General features: G+C 38.8%; 1 protein-coding gene across 1 annotated transcript in view; it reads left to right on the top strand.

Moving 5' to 3' along the window:
- Window positions 1-19,972, top strand: part of C2H10orf67 (chromosome 2 C10orf67 homolog) — a 93,147-nt gene that overhangs the window by 42,794 nt on the left and 30,381 nt on the right. The window contains exons 8-9 of the mRNA XM_060293678.1: window positions 9,825-9,884; window positions 10,532-10,696. Of these exons, the coding sequence (XP_060149661.1) occupies window positions 9,825-9,884; window positions 10,532-10,696 (225 nt within the window). The remainder of the gene's footprint in view (window positions 1-9,824; window positions 9,885-10,531; window positions 10,697-19,972) is intronic.

The raw sequence follows: 19,972 nt of genomic DNA on the forward strand, positions 1-19,972 counted from the left end.
ACTGTTTAGAAGAGAAAAGGTTGTTCATAGGAAATCAACACCACTTCAGATATTGAAACATTCCCTTTTTTACAGCTTGTCACACTTTGTGCCAAGTCATGACTGTTTCCCTAACTCTGTTTTGTTACTCTCAGCACCATGTGTTTTGGGTGCCTTGTCATAGAAATTAATGCAAAACAATGCTCTGGGACTACAATAAAGCCTTCTATGAAACCAACTTGGGAATGCAGGCCAGGAAAAAAATTATGGTTAGCTATCCACAGAAACCATGTGTTAACAAATGTGTTATTTTGAACTCTTTACTTTTAAACCCCTGGCGTATAAAAGTCATCTCCATGAACTGAGTATACGTGGTCGATTTCTGCCCCACCCCCTTCCTCTTCTGTCATTCCCCCCAGTCCAGGAGTTGCTTCTGAAAACAAACAACTAAATGTGCACATTGTCATTAAAATACAAAGTGTTTTTATAGAGTGGGAAGCAGATGTTAAACTGTCAGTTTGTTAGCAGTATCAGAGAAGAAATTAAAACTACTCCATCAATGAGTTCGTGCCTATGCTAGGAACGGACTACACAGTTTGTGAATTACTTTGCCGCTCTATTTGAACTGTAAGCGGTTAACTGGTGCTATTATATTGCCCATGGGGAACCAATCATGTTTTATTTTGCTGTTTAGAAGTTGAGCACCACGCTTGTTGCCAAGCAGCAAGATCTTGCGTCGCAAACCTCACGACAGCACAAGAGCCTTCAGCGTGTTCAGAACTGGTCTGGAGGCTCATATTTTCAGTAGAAGGAGTGTACTTAAGGTTCTTCTTAGGACTGGGTTTCCATGGCATAACTTTGGGCCCAACAAGATCACTATTTGGCACCCCCTTCCCCCCACCAAGGGATTCTGTTATTCACTTGGAAGGGAGGCTGGCTTTGTGGCTATTAGGGCTTTCTTTGTTGCTACAGTGCTTTTTTCCAGAAATGGAGATTTGTGATTGTGGCCAGATGGAAGAGTGGAAGAAGGTGGGGTTGACCAGAGTCACTTTGTAAAAATTAAAAGACGTGCTCCCTGAAGGGTTTTTGTTCCATGCTTGTCTATTACTGTTTTCAATACAGTTTATTTTCTGGACTATTAAGAGCCTAGTTTAAAAAGTCAAAGAGGTTGTAGTAAAAAGGCAGGATCAGTAAGTATAGGTAAGCAATAAAGTATGGAACGATGTACCCTTAGTTAGTTTTAGGAGAAGCATATGAAATAATTTTGAATCTTTCTGTGATTCCTATGCTTGGTGGCTTTCCTTTATCCTTTTTTTTTTTTTTTTTTTTGGTCAAATTGAGATATAATTGCCATATAACATCGTATTAGTTTCAGGTATACAGCATAATGATTGATTTGATACATGCGTATATTGCAAAATCATCACCACAATATGTCTAGTTACTTAATACCCATCATCACGTGAAGTTACACAGTTTTTTTCTTTTTCCTTTTGGCTGTGCAACACAGCTTGCGGCAGTGAAAGCATGGATTCCTAACCATTGGACCTCCAGGGAATGCCCGTCATAATTTTTTTCGTATCATGGGAACTTTTAAGATTTAGTCTCTTAGCAGCTTTCAAATATACAATACAGTGTTGTTAACTACAGTCACTGTGCTGTACATTACGTCCCCAGGACCTACTTATCTTATAACTGGAAGTTTGTACCTTTTGATCACCTTCACCCATTTTGGTCCCACCTCTACCCCCTGCCTGAGGCAACCACCAATCTGTTTTCTGTATCCATGAGTTTTTTATTATTGTTGTTGTTGTTGTTTTTTAAGATTCCACATATATGAGATCATACAGTATTTGTCTTTGTCTATCTGACTTGTTTCACTTAGCATAATGCCCTCCAGGTCCATCCATGTTGTCTCAAATGGCAAGATTGCCTTCTTTTTTATGGCTGGATCATATTCCATTGGATAAATATACGACATCTTCTTTATCCATTCATCCATTAATGGACTTTTAGGTTGCTTTCATGTCTTGGCTATTGTAAATAACGCTTCAACGAACATGGGATGCATATATCTTTTCAAGATAGTGTTTTGATTCCTTTGGATAAATACCCAAAAGTGGAATCATATGGTAGTTCCATTTTTAATTTTTTGAGAAACCTGTGTATTGTTTTACATACCGGCTGCACCAATTTACATTCCCACCAACAAGTGCACAAGAGTTCCTTTTTTTCCACATCCTTGACAACACTTGTTACCTCTTGTCTTTTCAGTGGCAACCCATTCTAACAAGTGGGAGGTGATCTCACATTGTGGTTTTGATTTGTATTTTCCCAGGGATTAATGATGTTGAGCACCTTTTCATGTACCTGTTGGCCGTTTGAACATCTTCTTTGGAAAAATGTCTACTCATATCATCTGCCCATTTTTTAATTGGATTATTTGGGGTTTTGCTATTGAGTTTTATGAGATCATTATGTATTTTGGATATTAACCCCTTATCACATATATGATTTCCATATATTTTCTCCCATTCTGTAGGTTGTCTTTTCATTTTGTTGATTATTTCTTTTGCTGTGCAGAAGTTTTTTAGTTTGATGCAGTCCCAAATTGTTTATTTTTTATTTTGTTACTTGTGCTTTAGGTGTCATATCCAAAAAAAAAATCATTGTCAAGACCCATGTCAAGAAGCTTTTTCCCTATGTTTTCATCTAGTTTTATGGTTTCCTGTCTTACATTTAAGTCCCTCATCCATTCTGGGTTAATTTTATGAGTGGTGTAAGATAGGGGTCTAGTTTCATTCTTTTATATGTGACTGTTCAATTTTCCCATCACCATTTATTGAAGAGACTGTCTTTTCTCCATTGAGTATTCTTGGCTGCCATGTCAAATATTAGTTGACCATATTCTTGATTCTGTTCCATTGGTCTAGGTCTCTGTTTTTAATGCTAGCACCATACTGTTTTGACTCTATAGGTTTATAATATAGTTTGAAATCAGGAAGTATGATTCCTCCAGCTTTATTCTTCTTTCTCAGGATTGCTTTGGTTTTTGGGGGACTTTGTGGCTCCATATAATTTTTAGGATTGTTTTTCTACTTCTGTAAAAAGTGCTGCTGGAATCTTGATAGGGATTATATTGACTCTATAGATGGCTTTGAGTAGTATGGACATTTTAACAATATTAATTCTCCCAATCCATGAGCATGAAGTTTCTTTCCATTTATTTGTATGTTCTTTGATTTATTTCATCAGTGTCTTGTAGTTTTCAGTGTAGAGATTTTTCACCCCCCTGGTTACATTTATCCCTAAATATTTTATTGCTTTTAGTGATATTGTAAATGGCATCATTTTCTTTTTACTCTCACAGATAATTCGTTGTTAGTGTATAGAAATGCTACTGATTTTTATATGTAGATTTTGTAACCTGAACTTTCATTGATCGTGAAGCTAACAAAAAAGAGGGTCCTTATCAGAAAACTACCATAATTGAACTCTTACCCTTAACTAATTTTCTATCTACTTCATCCCAGTGCACCTTATTTCTAGGAACAATCCAGACTTGAGATAGAAAGGAGTTACAAAGGTTGTTCTAGCCGCTCATTCTGAGGGCACAGCATTGACTTATCTTTGCAGTGGGCTTTGATTCCGTTACTGGTTTCCTTGTTGCCTGAGTTCCCTCTGAGCCATGCTTCAAGTCTGTCCAGTTCTATTACCTGTAACATGCCAGCATTTGGCCATTCAGCTAGAAAACTGATATTTTGGTAACCCAGACATTTACTCTAATAAAATACGTGTCTGAATTTCTGTGCCTAGGAACCATCACACATTTCCAGTGGGAATAGATAAATCCATGACCCAAGGGGAGAGTCTTTAGTGGTTATCCTATGTCCCATCATGGTATGTTGGCTGTGGGGTCAGATAACTTGTCTCTTCAGTTCCTGGGTCTTCCAATCAAGATAGACTTATTCAAGGAGCCTCAACTGCACCTAAACCTGATTTAAGTAATGAGATCCTGACTTCAAGCAGATGCCGTTATAGAATGAGATTTTTTGAGGCCTTGGATGAGGATGAATGTATTTTGCATGTGGGAAAAATGTAAAACGTTGGAGCCAGGGGGCAGATAGATGTAGAAAAACCATTTGAGAAAGTCCAGTATACATTTACGATAAAAGCTCTCAGCAAACTGGGAATAGAAGGAAACCTTCTAAAGCTTATAATGGGCACCTACAAAACATAACCATTAGTACATTTGATAGTGAAAGCCTAAATGTTTTAAGTCTAGGATCAGAAAATGCGACAAGACTCTCTGTTCTTATCACTTCCACTAGACATTGTTTTTTAGGTCCTAGCCAATATAATATGCAAGAAAAAGAAAGAAATGGCATCCAGATTAGAAAGGAAAAAGTAGAACTGTTTTTATTCCCAGATAACCATGATCATTTATATAGGAAATTCTAAGGAATCTACAAAAAAACTACTAGAATTAATAAGTGAATTTAGCAAGGTTACAAAGATCAAAATAATGCATTTCTATGTACTAACAATGAACAATCAAAAATTGAAATTTTAAAAAACTCCAGTTGCGATAACATAAAAATATGAAATGGTTATGGATAAATTTGACAGAAAATGTACAAAACCGTACAAAACACTGCTGAGAGAAACCGAAGACTTAACTAGATGGAGAAACATACTGTGTTCGTGATTCAGAAGATGCATGTTATTAATCTGTCAGTTATCTCTAAATTGATTTATAGATACAATACAATCCCAATCAAAATCCCAGCAGTTTTTTTTTTTTAATCAACAAGCTCCTCTACAATGTATATGGAAATTCATGGACCTTGAATAGTTAAAACAATTTTGAAAAAGAACAAGCTGGAGAAAGCACTCACACAACCTGAATTCAGCACTTACTTTAAAGGCACAGTAGTCAAGATAAAGTGATATTGGCATATGGATAAACGTATAGATTGATGGAATAGAATAGAAAGCCAAGAAGTAGACCCTTTGGGTCATATATGATGAACTGATTTCTGACAAAGGTGCCAAGGCAATTCAAGCAGGAAAGGATGATCCTTTCAACAAGTGATGCTGGAATAATTGGATAGCTATAGGCAAAGAATGATCCTCAACCCTTGCCTCATACCTCATATAAAAATTTACTTGAGATGAATCATAAATCTAAATGTAATAGCTAAACCCACAAATTAATAGAATAAGGCACAAGAAAGGATCTTAGTGACATCAGGTTTGGCAGAGATTTCTTTAAATAGTGTAAACTGCATTTCATCAAAATTAAAAACTTTTGCTCTTCAAAATGTTAAAAGAAAACTGAAAAGGCGAGCTACAGAGTTGGAAAAAAATATTTGCAAAACATACCTAACGAAAGATTTGCATCTAGAATACATAAAATGGTCTTACAATTCAGTAACACTGTCAACAGCCCAATTTTTTAAATGGGCAAACAATCTGAACAGACACTTCACCAAAGAAGACGTATGGGTGGCGAACTATGACATGAACAGATGCTCAGCATCATTAATCTTTAGGGAAATACAAATTAAAATCTCAGGGAGATATTATCACTCACTATATACTCACTACACTGACTAAAATGTCAAAATCTGACCGCATCAAGTGTTGTCAAAAGTGAGGAACACCTAGAACTCTCATTTACTGCTGGTGAGAATGTAAAATATCCAACCACTTTAGAAAATATTTAAATACTTTTAAAAATTTATATCTATACTTATCATGTGATCTGGCTATTCCACTCCTAAGTATTTATCTGAGGTAAGTAAAAATGTATATTCACACAAAGACTTGTATGTAAATGTTCGTAGGAGAAATAACCCTGATGTCTATTAATAGGTGAATGGGTAAATAAGTTGTACCTTATCTACCCAGTGGAATACTACTCAGAGATAAAAAGAAATGGATCGTTCTTATACACAGCAACAAGGATGAATCTCAGAAATATTATGTTGAGTGAAAGAAGCCAGACAAAATAAAGAATACCTTTGTACGGTTCAACTTACTTTAAATTCTCGTAAATGCAAACTAATGTATAGTGACAGAAAGCAGATCAGTGGTTGCCTGGTGATGAGGCAGGACTGACTGACAAAGAGGCATAAGGAAACTTTTGGGAGTGGTGGGTATGTTCATTATCTTGACTGTAGTGATGATTTCACACGTCATAGAGTTGACAAAGTATGAGTACCCCCAAAATATAAATATGCCCTAAAATCAATTTAATGAAAGACATACTATCCACTAGAAACATAGGCAAAGAGTTGAAAAGTGGGAATTCAGATGAGGAACCTACAAAAATATATCCAATCTCCTCAACAATAAGTGAAACAGAGTAAAACCATGAAGAAACAGTATTGCTCACACCAGATTGATTGTTTAAGAACAAAAATAAAAGGCTTACAGTACTAAGTGTTGGCAAAGTTGTGAAGCAAGGGGAACTTTCATAACTCTCAAAAGGTAGTAGAACTAATTTTGACAATTGTTTGGCAAATCTTCTACTATTGTTTAAGATGAGGATACCTTAGAATGACTCACAAAAGAGAGACATTTTCAAGAATGTTCAGGGCAGCATTGTCGGTAATAGCCCCAAATTGGAAACAATTCAAATGTCCATCTAAACTAGAGTAAATTAAATTAGTTGTGGAATAACTTAGAGTGACAGGTAACAATATGGATGAATCTCACAAACAATATTAGGCTCAAGCTGCAACATTCAAAAGAATGCAACAAGTTTTAAAAGGATTTGGGCAAAAGCTATTAATGTAATTCCCCACACAATCAGATTACAGGAGAAAAATTATATGATATTCTGAGTTGATGCAAATTCTTTGAGAAAAAATAACATTCAAAATAATGCAACAAGTTTTAAAAGGATTTGGGCAAAAGCTATTAATGTAATTCCCCACACAATCAGATTACAGGAGAAAAATTATATGATATTCTGAGTTGATGCAAATTCTTTGAGAAAAAATAACATCCAATCTTATGCACACACAGGTGTGCACATACACACCGCTGTCCCATGAGAAGTAGGAGGAAGTTCTTTACCTTGCTAAAGAGTAAAACCTACAGCAAACAGACTTCTTGGTGAAACACAGTAAGCATTCTCTTTAAAATCAGTACAAGGTAAGGTTGCCTAATACCATTTTTTTAGTTATTTTGGAAATTCTGGCCAGTGTAGTAGAATAAGAAAAAAAGACAGCAAGAGGTGTGAGGAGTAGAATGGAAAACAACAAGACTGTTATTATTCAAAGAGGATGCAATTGTCCACTTAGCCAACCTCGCAAAACACTTAAAGACAAATTATTTAAATTAACAAGATCGCTGGATAGAAGATCAGCATTCTAAAATCAATTGGATTTCTCAATCAAAAATTAGGAGAAATTATAATTTATAAAAATTTATAATTAAATAGCAAAGTTTATAAAGGGCTCATAAATAAATCTCATAAAAATTTGTAAAAATCTCCATGGAAAATAATTATAAAACCTATTGGGACTTCCCTGGCGGTCCAGTGGTTAAGACTTCGCCTTCCAATGCAAGGGGTGCGGGATTGATCCCTGGCTGGGGAGCTAAGATCCCACATGCCTCGCGGCCAAAAAACCAAAACATAAAACAGAAGCAATATTACCAAATTCAATAAAGACTTAAAAAAAATTATTGACTGGGATTAATAAAAACTTTAAAAAAAACTTAAGGGGATTACAAAAACTAAATAAATGGAGAGCTATAACTTAGTCGCCATAGGCAAACTAGATTATCTTAGAGATAATAGTTCTCACCAAACTGATCTCTATATTCAATAAAATTCCAACCAGAATTACTACAAGGTTTTTCGTGGAATTGACAAGCTTATTTTAAAATTAATATGGAAGAACAAGGGTCAAGAATAGCTAGGAAACAAAGTGAAACAATGACATGATGGAGTAGGGAGCGATTTCTCCTGTAAGCTATTAATATAAATTTAAGGTAATTAGGACATCATGATACTGGGCCAGGGATAGACCATTGGGAGAAAATAGAGAACCCAGAGCAGAACCAGACATACGTAAATAATATATATCAGTATCACAGATCAATGTAAATAGGGTGGAATTTTCACTAAAGATGCTTAACAATTGATTCAACAATTGCATAAAATGAAACTGGCTCCCTACCTCACATGATGCATACCCATTTTGTATGGATTAAGCATTCAAATATAAAGGGAAAACAGTCTTTTAAAATTCTAGGGAACAAATCATATGAACTCCAAGTAGAAATTATTGCCTAAACAAGACACAAAATAAAGCATAAAAGGAAAGTTAAAAATTTCAACCCCACAAAAATTAAGGGCCCCTTTTCATCAGAAGACCCCCTCAAAGAAAGTTTAAAATCTAGCCACCAATTTGGCAAAGATATTCGCACCATTTATGTATTCACAAAGCTGTTTTCAGGAATACGTGAATAACTCCTTCAAATCAATAAGAAAAAAACCACCCAATAGAAAAATGGGCAAAAGTTTTTAACAGGCCCTTCACAAAAGAGGAAACTCAATGGCCAATGAACATTGATTGAAAATGTGCTTGATTTCATTAATAATATAAAAGTACCAAGTGTTGGTGAGAATGTGGAGTAGAGAATTCTCATAAACTGCTGGGGACTATGTATATTGTTACCAAAACTTTGGAAAACAAATTTGGGTTATCTTCTGAAGCTGATCATTCTCTTAACATATGCCCCAGAGTTCCGCTCCTAGGCATATAATGTCACACAGAAGATCCCTAGCACATGTGCCTGGGGGAACAGGTACAGGAACATTCAAAGCCATATTATGTATAAAAGAAATTAGAATTTCCCAAATGTTCATTGACAGCGAATGGATTAATAAATTATGCTCTACTCATACACTTGAATACAGCAGCCAATATGAATGAACCGTTTCCAGTATCAACATGGGTTAATTTCAGAAACTATGGAACAAACAAGTGGAGGAAGAACACATACATTATGATTTTTAAACAAGGTTTAAAAATAAGCAAAACTAAATTTGTATATTGTTTAAGGATACCAATGGGGTAAAAAGATAAGCCTATAAAAGCGACAAAAAATTATCAAAAAAATAAAAGGGAATCCCGAGCACAAAATTCAGAATAGTGATTACCTGGTTGGGAGGGTGGTGGTCATGGGACACTTACAATTACACAGGGAGATTCAACACTGTAGCTATTGTTCTCTTCCTCAAGTCGGATGGTCATATTTTTATTATTTCTAACTAACATTTGCACTGCTTCCTTTTTTGGTATATATAAATTTTTTTTTTAATTGAAGCATTTAATTAATTTTTTTCCCAACCTCATGGCTTGTGGGACTCTTAGTTCCCCCACCAGGGATTGAACCCACCCCCTGCCCCCAACAGTGGAAGCTCAGAGTCCTAACCACTAGACGCCCAGGGAATTCCCTAATTGGAGCATTTTAGAAACCCATTTTCTGCTAGAACCTAAATGCTTGATGGCAAGGTTTATGTATTATTTATTCTAAGAGTCTAGTGCAGTGCCTGGTACACAATAATGTTAATAAAATAAATACACATAAGCAAACAATTGCATGTTTTCCTATAATTTCTATTATAAAGTACTTTTTTTTCTGGGTGCAAATTTATTTTCTCTTCTAATTTACATTCAGTATTATAATTTATATTCCTATAATAGTTTGGACAGTGAAATGGTTTAAAATGCCACTCTTCCATTGCTTAAGAAGTTTACCAAAAATTCTCTTTCTTAATCTTTGCAAATGATAACAAATGACATGGGTCTTTAATTTCACAGGTTAATAAACAGAAAGCGGACCTTGAAATGACAAGAAAGTTGGATGCCATAGTCGCCAAGGTTTGCATTTAAATTCTTTTTTTTTTTCTTTTACTCTGTTAATTTCTTATTTGGGCATCTGGCTTGAAGAACCTATACACACCATCCCGAGGCTTTTCACTTTCCCACATCCAAGTTTGAAGGAGAAAACACTTAAAAGTGAGGCAAGACGTGTGCATGGGAGATGAGGGACTGGTGGGTGAGAGCAGTGAGGAGGGAGTGAGAATGGAAGGTGTCACTGGCGTCCCAACCCCCGGGCTCAATGCCCTGGCCCTTCAGACTCCTGTCCCGTTGCTCCTGCCTGCGGCCCCTGACGCCCACCTCCACCTCCGTACAAATACGACACCCACCTCAAGCTACGACCTCACCCCACTCCAAGACCCCACCTTTCCAGGTGCTTCCAGAAAACACTGATCTCTTGGTATGTTTTTCTTAGCACACGAGCATCTGTGGGAGGAATGGAAAATTGGGCCTCACCTGCAAATGAAATCAGGCAGGAGCGGGGGCGCTGGGGGACCGGGGATGGTGGGACAGGGAGCAAGAGTAGATCCAGGCCCTCGGGACTGCGATTCTAGCTCAGGAGAGGAGGACAAGGGAGGAAAAGAGAGGGAGGCGAATCGGAGGCATGTATAGTGGGAATAACAGAGCTGGCTCTTTTTCTGTGCCAGAGCCCCAGAGCCATCAAGGAGAAAGAAACCACCTTGTCCCCGTGGCCCTCACAGCCCGGGAGTGCAGGCGCTCCGAGGCCACGTTCTTCCTTCACCGTTTCATTGCCTTCTAAGGCCAAAAGAGTCAAGAGTCCAAAGAAGGCTTCAAAGGAAGAGCATCCTATGGTAAGACCCACCCACAGGACCACACCCCGGGACACCTTCACCTGCAAACAGTCTCAGACACCCGATTCCCCCTACTCCCTCTGCGTGCACCTGGGCAGGGGGCTCTGGCTTCTCTTCCCCTCACCGATGCGTCCTCATCAGGCCCCTTACCTTATCCAGGAGGATGCCACCGTTGTCCTGAGCGTGGTGGTTTATTTGGCTTAGTCACCATGGCTTCGTGGATCTCTATTAAATTAGCAACACAGAGAAGCCACATTCCAAGCGCTTTCTAGTGTGTATAATCTCTAACTCATGACTGCCCAGTATCTATCAGAGGCTTCCTGGAGACTCCCTGAAAGATGTGCAGTTGGAAAGTCCATTTGCTCATGGACTATTCTTTTTTTTTTAATTAATTAATTAATTTTTGGCCGTGTTGGGTCTTCATTGCTGCACACCGACTTTCTCTAGTTGTGGCGAGCAGGGGCTACTCTTCGTTGCGGTGTGCGGGCTTCTCATTGTGGTGGGTTCTCTTGTTGTGGAGCACAGGCTCTAGGCGCATGGGCTTCAGTAGTTGTGGTGCACGGGCTTCAGTAGTTGTGGCACACGGGCTTCAGTAGTTGTAGCACATGGGCTCTAGAGTGCAGGCTGAGTAGTTGTGGCGCACGGGCTTAGTTGCTCCGCGGCATGTGGAAGCATTGCAGAGTGGGGTTGGAGACAGGGACAGGGCAACCCCTTCCCTACAGCAAACCCAGGGCTCGAACCCATGTCCCGTGCATTGGTAGGCAGATTCTTAACCACTGCGCCACCAGGGAAGCCCTGCTCATGGACTATTCTAAATCAACCGTGGACTAGCTCATGCTATCAGAGACATACATCCATGAATTATATGCTAGAAACCTCCTTACCCCCAGATAATCAGACTTGCTTCTACCTGGCCTACGGCGGTGCCATTGGTCTATATTAAAGGGCATATCAAGAAGTAGGTCTGTGATGTTCGTCTCAATGTTGGCTTATTGTGTGGACTGTGCAGAGACACTGCTCACTGCATTACCCAATACCTCCCTTTAAAATGATCCTGTGGCGAACTTTCTTCTGAGCTTAGTTATGGGAATAGTTGCATTTCTCTGAACAATCGATCTATCTTGTGGGCCCTGTGAATCGTGCAACCGGTCAAAGCTCCTTTTCCACGTTGACGTTTAGAAAGCTTAGAGGCTGATGGGTGACACATATGGCCAAGGTACAGCACTTCCTGGAAAGAGTCTGTCCACTAGAATCTTTTGGTTTCCCAGACTCTTTTGTCTTGTTTCTACGTGTCCCCGTGTTCTCCCTCCTTCTCCCCCAGGGGGCGGAATCTACCTCTCCAACACTCAGGGCAGGAGAACAGAGCAGAATCATGCTTGCTGTGGCATCCTTGCTCCAAACGGGGGCAGGAAAAGGTATAGCCCTCTCTCGCTCACTCACCAGGCAGATGGGTCACCACTCGAACCCACCACTTTCTCTCCTTTCGGAGGAGAAAGAGGGAAGTAGAGCAGCAGGTAGAGGGAGGCCGGGGTGTTAATACTGGTGGCAGTCACTCCACTTGGAAGGAAACCCCAGGACTTGAGAAAAAGCATTCTCCTCTAAGAGCGCTTCCACTTTGCAGAGAGTTAGGAAGTATCAACAACTGGAATTTCCTGAGGGGGAGAAGGACATCTGGGGAATGCGGCACATGACTGACCAATGACTGGGTTCTAGAAGTAAGATTTTTAGAATCCAGATCTGGGAAGTATTTGGTGGGGGTGGGTGGGGGGAGGAGGCCCACAACAAAGCAAGAAAACAAAAAGCAACCCCCCGCCCCCGGGGCTGAGCATGCAGGGCTGCCTGCTGACCTGGGGCGGGGGGCCCAGCCTTACTGGGCGAGGGGCTGTAGTCCAAGCCTGGGACTTAGGGAGTCTGTGGCCGAGGCAGTGTCCTGTTCCATAAACCTCTGTCAGCTGCCTTGAGATCAGGGTGTGTGCCAGGGGTCTGCGGTCTGAGGCTCTGAAATGATGGCAGGAGCATTGCAGAGTGGGGTTGGAGACGGGGACAGGGCAACCCCTTCCGTACAGCAAACCCAGGGCCCTAACTAAATCCTAGAATTGCAGACTAGAAACTCCAAAGTCCCGAATTTACCCATCAAAATTGAGCTTCCAAAGTCCCAACGACAAGGGGCAGAAATACCACTGTTCTCCCCTACAGGAAAGCCACCATGAAGGGGAGACAAAGGCAGACAGCGTCTCTGAGAAGGTGTCATTTCAGTAGGGTTTTCTCCTAGTGTCACAGTTCTCTCCTTCTGACCGTAATGACTGTTATCTAGATGTTTCCGAAGCTTAAGAGTACATTTTGTCAGCTGGGAGACTCGGAAGTTAATGTGTAACTTTTACTTATTGTAAAAATTGGACTGGGGGAGGGGAGAGATGACATAAGCTGGAGTTTACATTTTCATAGGAATTGACTCGATTTTAAAGGGAAATATATTTTTCTAGCTCACCGTTATTACTCTCATATACACTTTTGTTAATAATGATCCTATTATAAAGAGTGTTCCCTTCCATCACCTCCCCATGTGGTGTATTCTTCATTGTAGATTAGCTCTCTCTATATGCACTCTGGTTATCATTTTCCTGTTTCTCTCCTTCAAATATTTTATTATATTGAGGTAGTTGGACTTCTTAAAAATTGTCTTTAAAGGGTTTTGTCATCTTAACCACGTGTAAATGACCAAACAGAGAGCTTGCTGCAGGAAGTTTTTACATCAGTCATTTACCTTATCTAATTAATCATACTTATTTTTTGAAATCTGTGTCATTCGGTGGGAACAGCACACGTGCTTCACCCAGCGGCGCACACAGTGATAAACTGAGTGTTCAACCAGTCTGAAAAGCACAATAGGAACATTGCTGTGTGATTTCTATTTATGAAATATTTCACAACATGAAATTTGTATTTGGACAGCGTTTTTGTGTAAAGTTTATTTTTTGATAGCTGTAAAACATTTCAAATACTGAGGTTTCACAAAGCAAGGTTAACTTACATTCCCAGGTTTCCCTCCCACAGCCCCCGCTCCAGGGTAATTAGTTAATTAAGGCTGCACCCAGTAAATGCTTCCCTGGAAGACTTCTGAGCTTCCATGGGGTCACCTGTCTGCGCTGATGGAACATATGGTGCGCGCTTAGATCTGCAGAAAGCATCAGGACCCTTCCATGTGGGAAATGGGACAGGGGACAAAGTCAGTCGTATTCCCATTCTTAAAGTTCATTCGATACAAAGCAATTTGGACATAAGGAAAAACTTTAATAAAAGCTCTAGAATGTTGTTCTTTAAACATTCAAGAATTGCAAGATGAAGTACTTTTGCAATAGTTTTGCAAGTATGACCATAGTCACCCTGCAAGCTAGTGATTTTTAAAAAATTATTATTACTATGGGATATGGAATTATTATGGGTGTAGAGTATTATAGGCAAGGTGGGTGAAAGGAAGATCTTTCCCATTCCTCTCCTGTACATCCCTTTTATTTGATTGAGCTGCTGAAGTTGAAAATACACTCCATCAGAGAAGAAAATCATATAACCTGTTCATTGTTTCATTATTTCGTTATTTTTCCCCTGGTCTTGCCTTCATAAAGAAGGTAGTTCATAGTTCTGCAGAGCTGTGTGAAAAAGCCAGCATTTTGCTCATTGTTGACCTGGCAGCCCAGGGTGGTAGAGTCATACAGAGCTAGGACAGTCCCGGACACGTGTACGGTTGTATGGTCTTCAGGGACTGTCAAAGGATATTTACTGTATTTTGATAGATTATGTTGACACAAAAGAATTTTCCTTATCGCACTGGATCTTTGTTTTCTAATGGGAGTAGCTTTTTTTTTTTTTGGCTGTGCCGTGCGACTTGCCGGGGTCACAGCGGTGAAAGCACTGAGTCCTAACCACTGGACCGCCAGGGAATTCCTGAATAGGAATAACTTTAAAATGTAGAGATAATTGAAATCATACACAACAATTACTTGTTTTTTATTTTAAAATCAAATTTGTCATTTGCCGCTAAAGTGAATGCATCTTTAGATTCTGTTGTCAGAGACCAAAATTGAAAAATCTGAGTAATACCATATTTAAACTTCAAGTGAAAGGTGGCATTGACTTTCTGTATTATTCTACTCTAAGTAGTTTGATGATAAATAAGTACTTTCAGTATATTTGGGACTGAAAATATTTTGGTGAAAATAATATCCAACATTTGTTCCACAAATGAAAAATGGTTTTTGTTAAAAATCACTTGATTTTTAAGGCTGCACCCAGTAAATGATGCCCTGGTCTGGGAGGATCCCACATGCCACGGAGCGGCTGGGCCCATGAGCCATGGCCGCTGAGCCTGCACGTCTGGAGCCTGTGCTCTGCAACAGGAGAGGCCACAGCAGTGAGAGGCCCGCGTACTGCACCAAAAAAAAAAAAAAAAAAAAATCACTTGAAAGGTTTTATGCTTTGTCTTCTTCTTGTTTATTTTTGCTGGGGAAGAATAATAACATTTTACTTGTAGAGTTTGCGATATTTAAGTATAATTTCTTTTAAGGGCTTAAGATTGTTGTGGAAATCAGGAAAAGAAGAGATTAGTATCAATTGCTATTCTTCCCTGGACACTCTGAGCCATAGGGCAGATGCTAGGTCCTGACCACATGTAATACCACCTTGGTGGTAACAGAGGAAATGTCATTCAGGAGTCCACAGGGCAGCCACCTGACCCCTCACTGCATGGTGTGCTTTATTCCATTTACCTGGGTTTCAGCTGTGGGTTTCTTTCTAGTTCTCCCTGGGAATTGGGGCCAGTCTTGAACACCAGGTCATTTGCCAGAGTCCTGACACTGCCGGGACTTGGGTCTCACCCCCTGAACATTTGACATGCTGCCACCCATCCTAACTGCCATCATTGCATGTACTAGTTCTGCTGTGAATTCTATTACAAACACTGTCTTAGAACAGCTTTAATACGGACGTTCACCACCGTCAACCTGAGGTAGCTACACCCCACTGGATGCTGGCATTGGACTATCAGCCACCCTCTCCGGGTCCAGCTCTTCCAACTTGTCAGTTTCTCCAGCCCTGACCTCTTCAGGTTTCTCCTCAAACCCTAGGGATTAGTTTGTATAAATTACAACATATTTCAATTCCCCTTTCTTTAGGAATGTATTTTCGTGGAGGGTGGTACTTAGACTTTTCTTCATGTAATGCCTCAGTTGTAGTCTCCATTCGTTCATCAAAAAACTAAACTAAGTAAAGGAAAGCTATTTGTTTCCCCTTATTCACCTACTGCATATTACTGCTAACTTGCATTTCTGATCAACTTTAGATAACCAAGGATAGCTCACTGAATTGATTTTATGCCAGCCAAATCCAAAGAGTTCTTATGTTTTGTTAGCCTATGCAGCCTTATTAGGGAATCAGGTATACTGATTTTTAGGCTTTTAAAAAATCTTGAATATAGCCTGAGGATCTCCTTCACTAATTTCTATGTGGGAAACATTCTTCTGTCGACTATATGAATACATATATATATATCTCCAGAATAGAATAAGGAGTTACTTATAACCAGTGCCATGAAGTGTTATGGAGTCCAGTTAATCCAATGGCTGAAAGCATATGGTGGACCCATACTGTGTTTCATGCCACCAGAACTGATAGACATGAGCCTGAACGTCCTAGAGAGTAATTCTGGTGGTCTTTCTCTCTAGTTGAATATATGCAAGTGGATTCTGATTAAGATTCATAACATTTCTGTCTGGTTTACATTAAATAAGGCATAAGTGTATTTTAAAGGTAAATTTTATACTTAAATTAGAAAGATTTCAATCGTTTGGGATTCTTATACAACCACTGGAATAGCTAGGAGAACATCTATTAGGAAAGCAACAAAAAAACGATTTCAGACTGAAGCACCCAAGCAGCTGGTTGATAAGAGATCAGTGGGAAGTCATTGCAATTTGTAGGAACCCCTGGAAATCTCCCACCAAATAGCTTAGTCTTCAGCAGTAAAGATAGTGTTTAAGAGTTCTCCAGAAAGTCACTGTGCAACTCATATTTGTCCATTCGTCTTGCTCAAAATGCCTTTGGATGATCTTTTCCAATGTGTCCCTCAAAAGTACAGTTCTTTGGAGTTTCTAACATGTTATATTCTTCAGAAGATTATAATTTAATATAGATATTTTCATGTAACAAAAATGGATATGATTTGCCATGGCAAAGTTTGCATTTGACACCTTCATTTATACCATTTCTGGAGCTTTTATTTTTTCTATATATCTAAGTTTCTGCCCGGTATCCTCTTCTTTCTTCCTGAAGAACTTCCTTTTGCAGTGATTATAGTGCAGGTCTGCTGGCAACAAATTCTCTCAGCTTTTGCTTGTCTGAAAAAAACTTTATTTTGCCTGTTTATTTTATTTATTTTTTTGTGTGGTACGCGAGCCTCTCACTGTTGTGGCCTCTCCCATTGCGGTGGACACGCAGGCCCAGCAGCCATGGCTCACAGGCCCAGCCACTCCGCGGCATGTGGGATCTTCCCGGACCGGGGCACGAACCCGTGTCCCCTGCATCGGCAGGCGGACCCTCAACCACTGCGCCACCAGGGAAGCCCTTGCCTGTATTTTTGACAGATTTTTTTCTGAGTATGGAAGCCTGAGTTGACAGTTTCTTTTCTTTAATACTTTGAAGATGTCACTCCCTTATCTTTTGTATTGCATAGTTTCAGACAAAAAGTCTACTGTATATTTTAACTTTGTTTCTCTGTCTGTAATGTGTCTTTTACTTTGGAATGCCTTTAGAACTTTTTCTTTCTCTTTGCTTTTCAACAGTTAGACTATAATGTGTTTTGGAGTGTTTGTTGTTCCTCTCTCTTTCTCTCTGTCCTAATGGACTTTCTTGAATTTGGGGTTTGGTGTCTTTCATTAACTCCTTACCATTATCTTTAATTATGTCTCTTGCCCTATTCTCTCTCCCTTCTCCTTCTGAGACTCTGATTACACATATGTTAGACCATCTGATATTGTCCCCAAATTCTTGGATATTCCGATCATTGATTTTAAACGACTTTTTCCTCTTTGTGTTTCAGTTTGGGGTATTTTTTTGACCTACCTTCAAATTTACTAATTGTTTTCCTCAGCTGTATTGATTAATCAAAGAAATTAATTTCTTCATCTTTTTAAAAAATTTCTAATATTTACATTTGACTTTTTTTTTTTACATTTTCCGAATCTCTGCTGAAATTATCTATTGTTTACCATCTATATTGTTCACTTTTTCTCCTAGATTCTTTAACATTTTAATTATAGTTAAAGTCCTCATCTGATAGTTCCATGATCCATGGGTTATCTTTGAATCTGATTCTGTTGATTGCTTTGTCTCCTGACAATAGGCTCTTTTCCTTTTTGTCTGTCTCATAATTTTCGATTGAATATCAGTCATCATGTGTAGAATAGTAGAGACTGAAATAAACAGTGTTCACACGTGGAAATGGCATGCCTCTTCCTGTAACAGACTGTTATTGTAAGCGGTAGAGCCAATCTAGCCAAAAGGTGAATTGAGTTTGGTTGTAGCTATGGTTCCTTTTAGTGGGCCACAACCTTGATGTTCTTGCAGTGGGTGTGTGCTTAGAATGGGAATGAGGGTAACAGAGTGCTTTTCTCTGTGTGCTGCTCCACCTTTAGCTTTCAGCAGAACTATCCACCTGTGCCACCGAGTAAGTCTCTCTCTGTGCTCTTATGCCTTCCTTGGTAATAGACTGCTATTGCTTGGTACTTCACAGGTGAGGGCAGAAAGAGTTCTCTGTTGTTCTAAAGCAAACTTACTCTTTGGGAAGTGCTGTGTGCCTGTGGCTCTTGTCTATTTTTGAAAGAATTTTGAAATTGAATTCTAATAATTTTGTTAGAAGAAAATTCACCAGTGATATATGGAGGTAAATGTTCTGTTTTGCCTTCTGGCTTACGCAGTGATCAGTGCCTGACTGCATACAGCCTCCTAGTCTATCCTCAGTGCTCTCAATTCTTAAGTCTCTTCTTTCCAGACTGTAAGCACACAGGCTGCTTCTCCTCTCTTCCTATGGTTGCATCACTCTCCCCTCCCCACCCACCACCATAGCTAGCACCTGCTGGCACATTACTGGTATTCAGAATTAGTTCTTTGCTTAGAAGGTAATCAGAAAAAAAAATGATAATATGGAAGTCAAGATTAATGAAATTTTAGGGACAGAATATCATCTTTCTTCATGAGTTAGAAACATTGTTTTGATAGAAATATATTTGATGGTTTAAAGGAGAGACTCAAGGAGGCATTAAACCCAGAAGGAACGGCCCAAGTTTCAGAAGAGGGATGTTTGTGGAAATTGGGAGAAATGAAAGAATGTGATGAGTCTTTGATTGACAAGAAAAGGAGAAAGAGGATATGATAAGGAATCTGGTTGATCATATGACAGTTAATAAACATAATTGCACTCCTGTTATTACAAACCTTGGCTGTTGATTCCAAATTTAGATTATATTTATTAAATGTTGGGTGTTTTTTTAACATGTTTTAAGTGCTTAAACTGGGAAACAAATTTAAGAATCATAATTCTTAAATTTCTGTTGTAAATAAAACTTACTTCTTAATTTTATAGACTTTTAGCTATAAATATATATACAAATTCAAAAAAAGAGAAATATTTATAATGAATTATGTCTAGTCACAATGTTCGATTATCTTTGTAATTATTTAATTTACATTTTCCTACTTAGGAAGTTATCTCCTTTTCTATTACCACTCATTTTCACCTCTATCTACTGTTTAGCAGTCCAGTGTTTGCACCTGTCAATGAAGTAGCCACATAAAGACCAGCACATGTATTCCAGAGAAAATGGAACGCCAGCAGCTGGCAAAACAAAATGACAGTTTAATGTGGACAGAGCCAGGATTGAATATAACGTGCTATAGCGGGAGTTGAAAGTTCAACTCAAACTGGAGAGCAAACACTCTAGTCTACATGTGGTGCTTTTTTTTTAATGAAAAGAGAAGCTATCTTTGTCATTGTCAGAGTATTGTCTTTGGGAGAGATTGAATATTTATTTGCTTTACAGAAGATATGGTTTAGCACAGTTTTATCTGTAGTTATTACAGAGTTGATCATTATATGAGAGTTGGGAAAAAGGAGCCTTGAAAATTGGAACTAATTTTTACTGTATGCAAATTTAAATACAGAATCTTTTTTTCCTTTCTAAAATTTTTAATTTAATTTTATTTATTTATTATTTTTGGCTGCGTTGG

This window comes from Globicephala melas, chromosome 2, assembly GCF_963455315.2.
Source record: "Globicephala melas chromosome 2, mGloMel1.2, whole genome shotgun sequence".
Classification (NCBI taxonomy): domain Eukaryota; kingdom Metazoa; phylum Chordata; class Mammalia; order Artiodactyla; family Delphinidae; genus Globicephala; species Globicephala melas.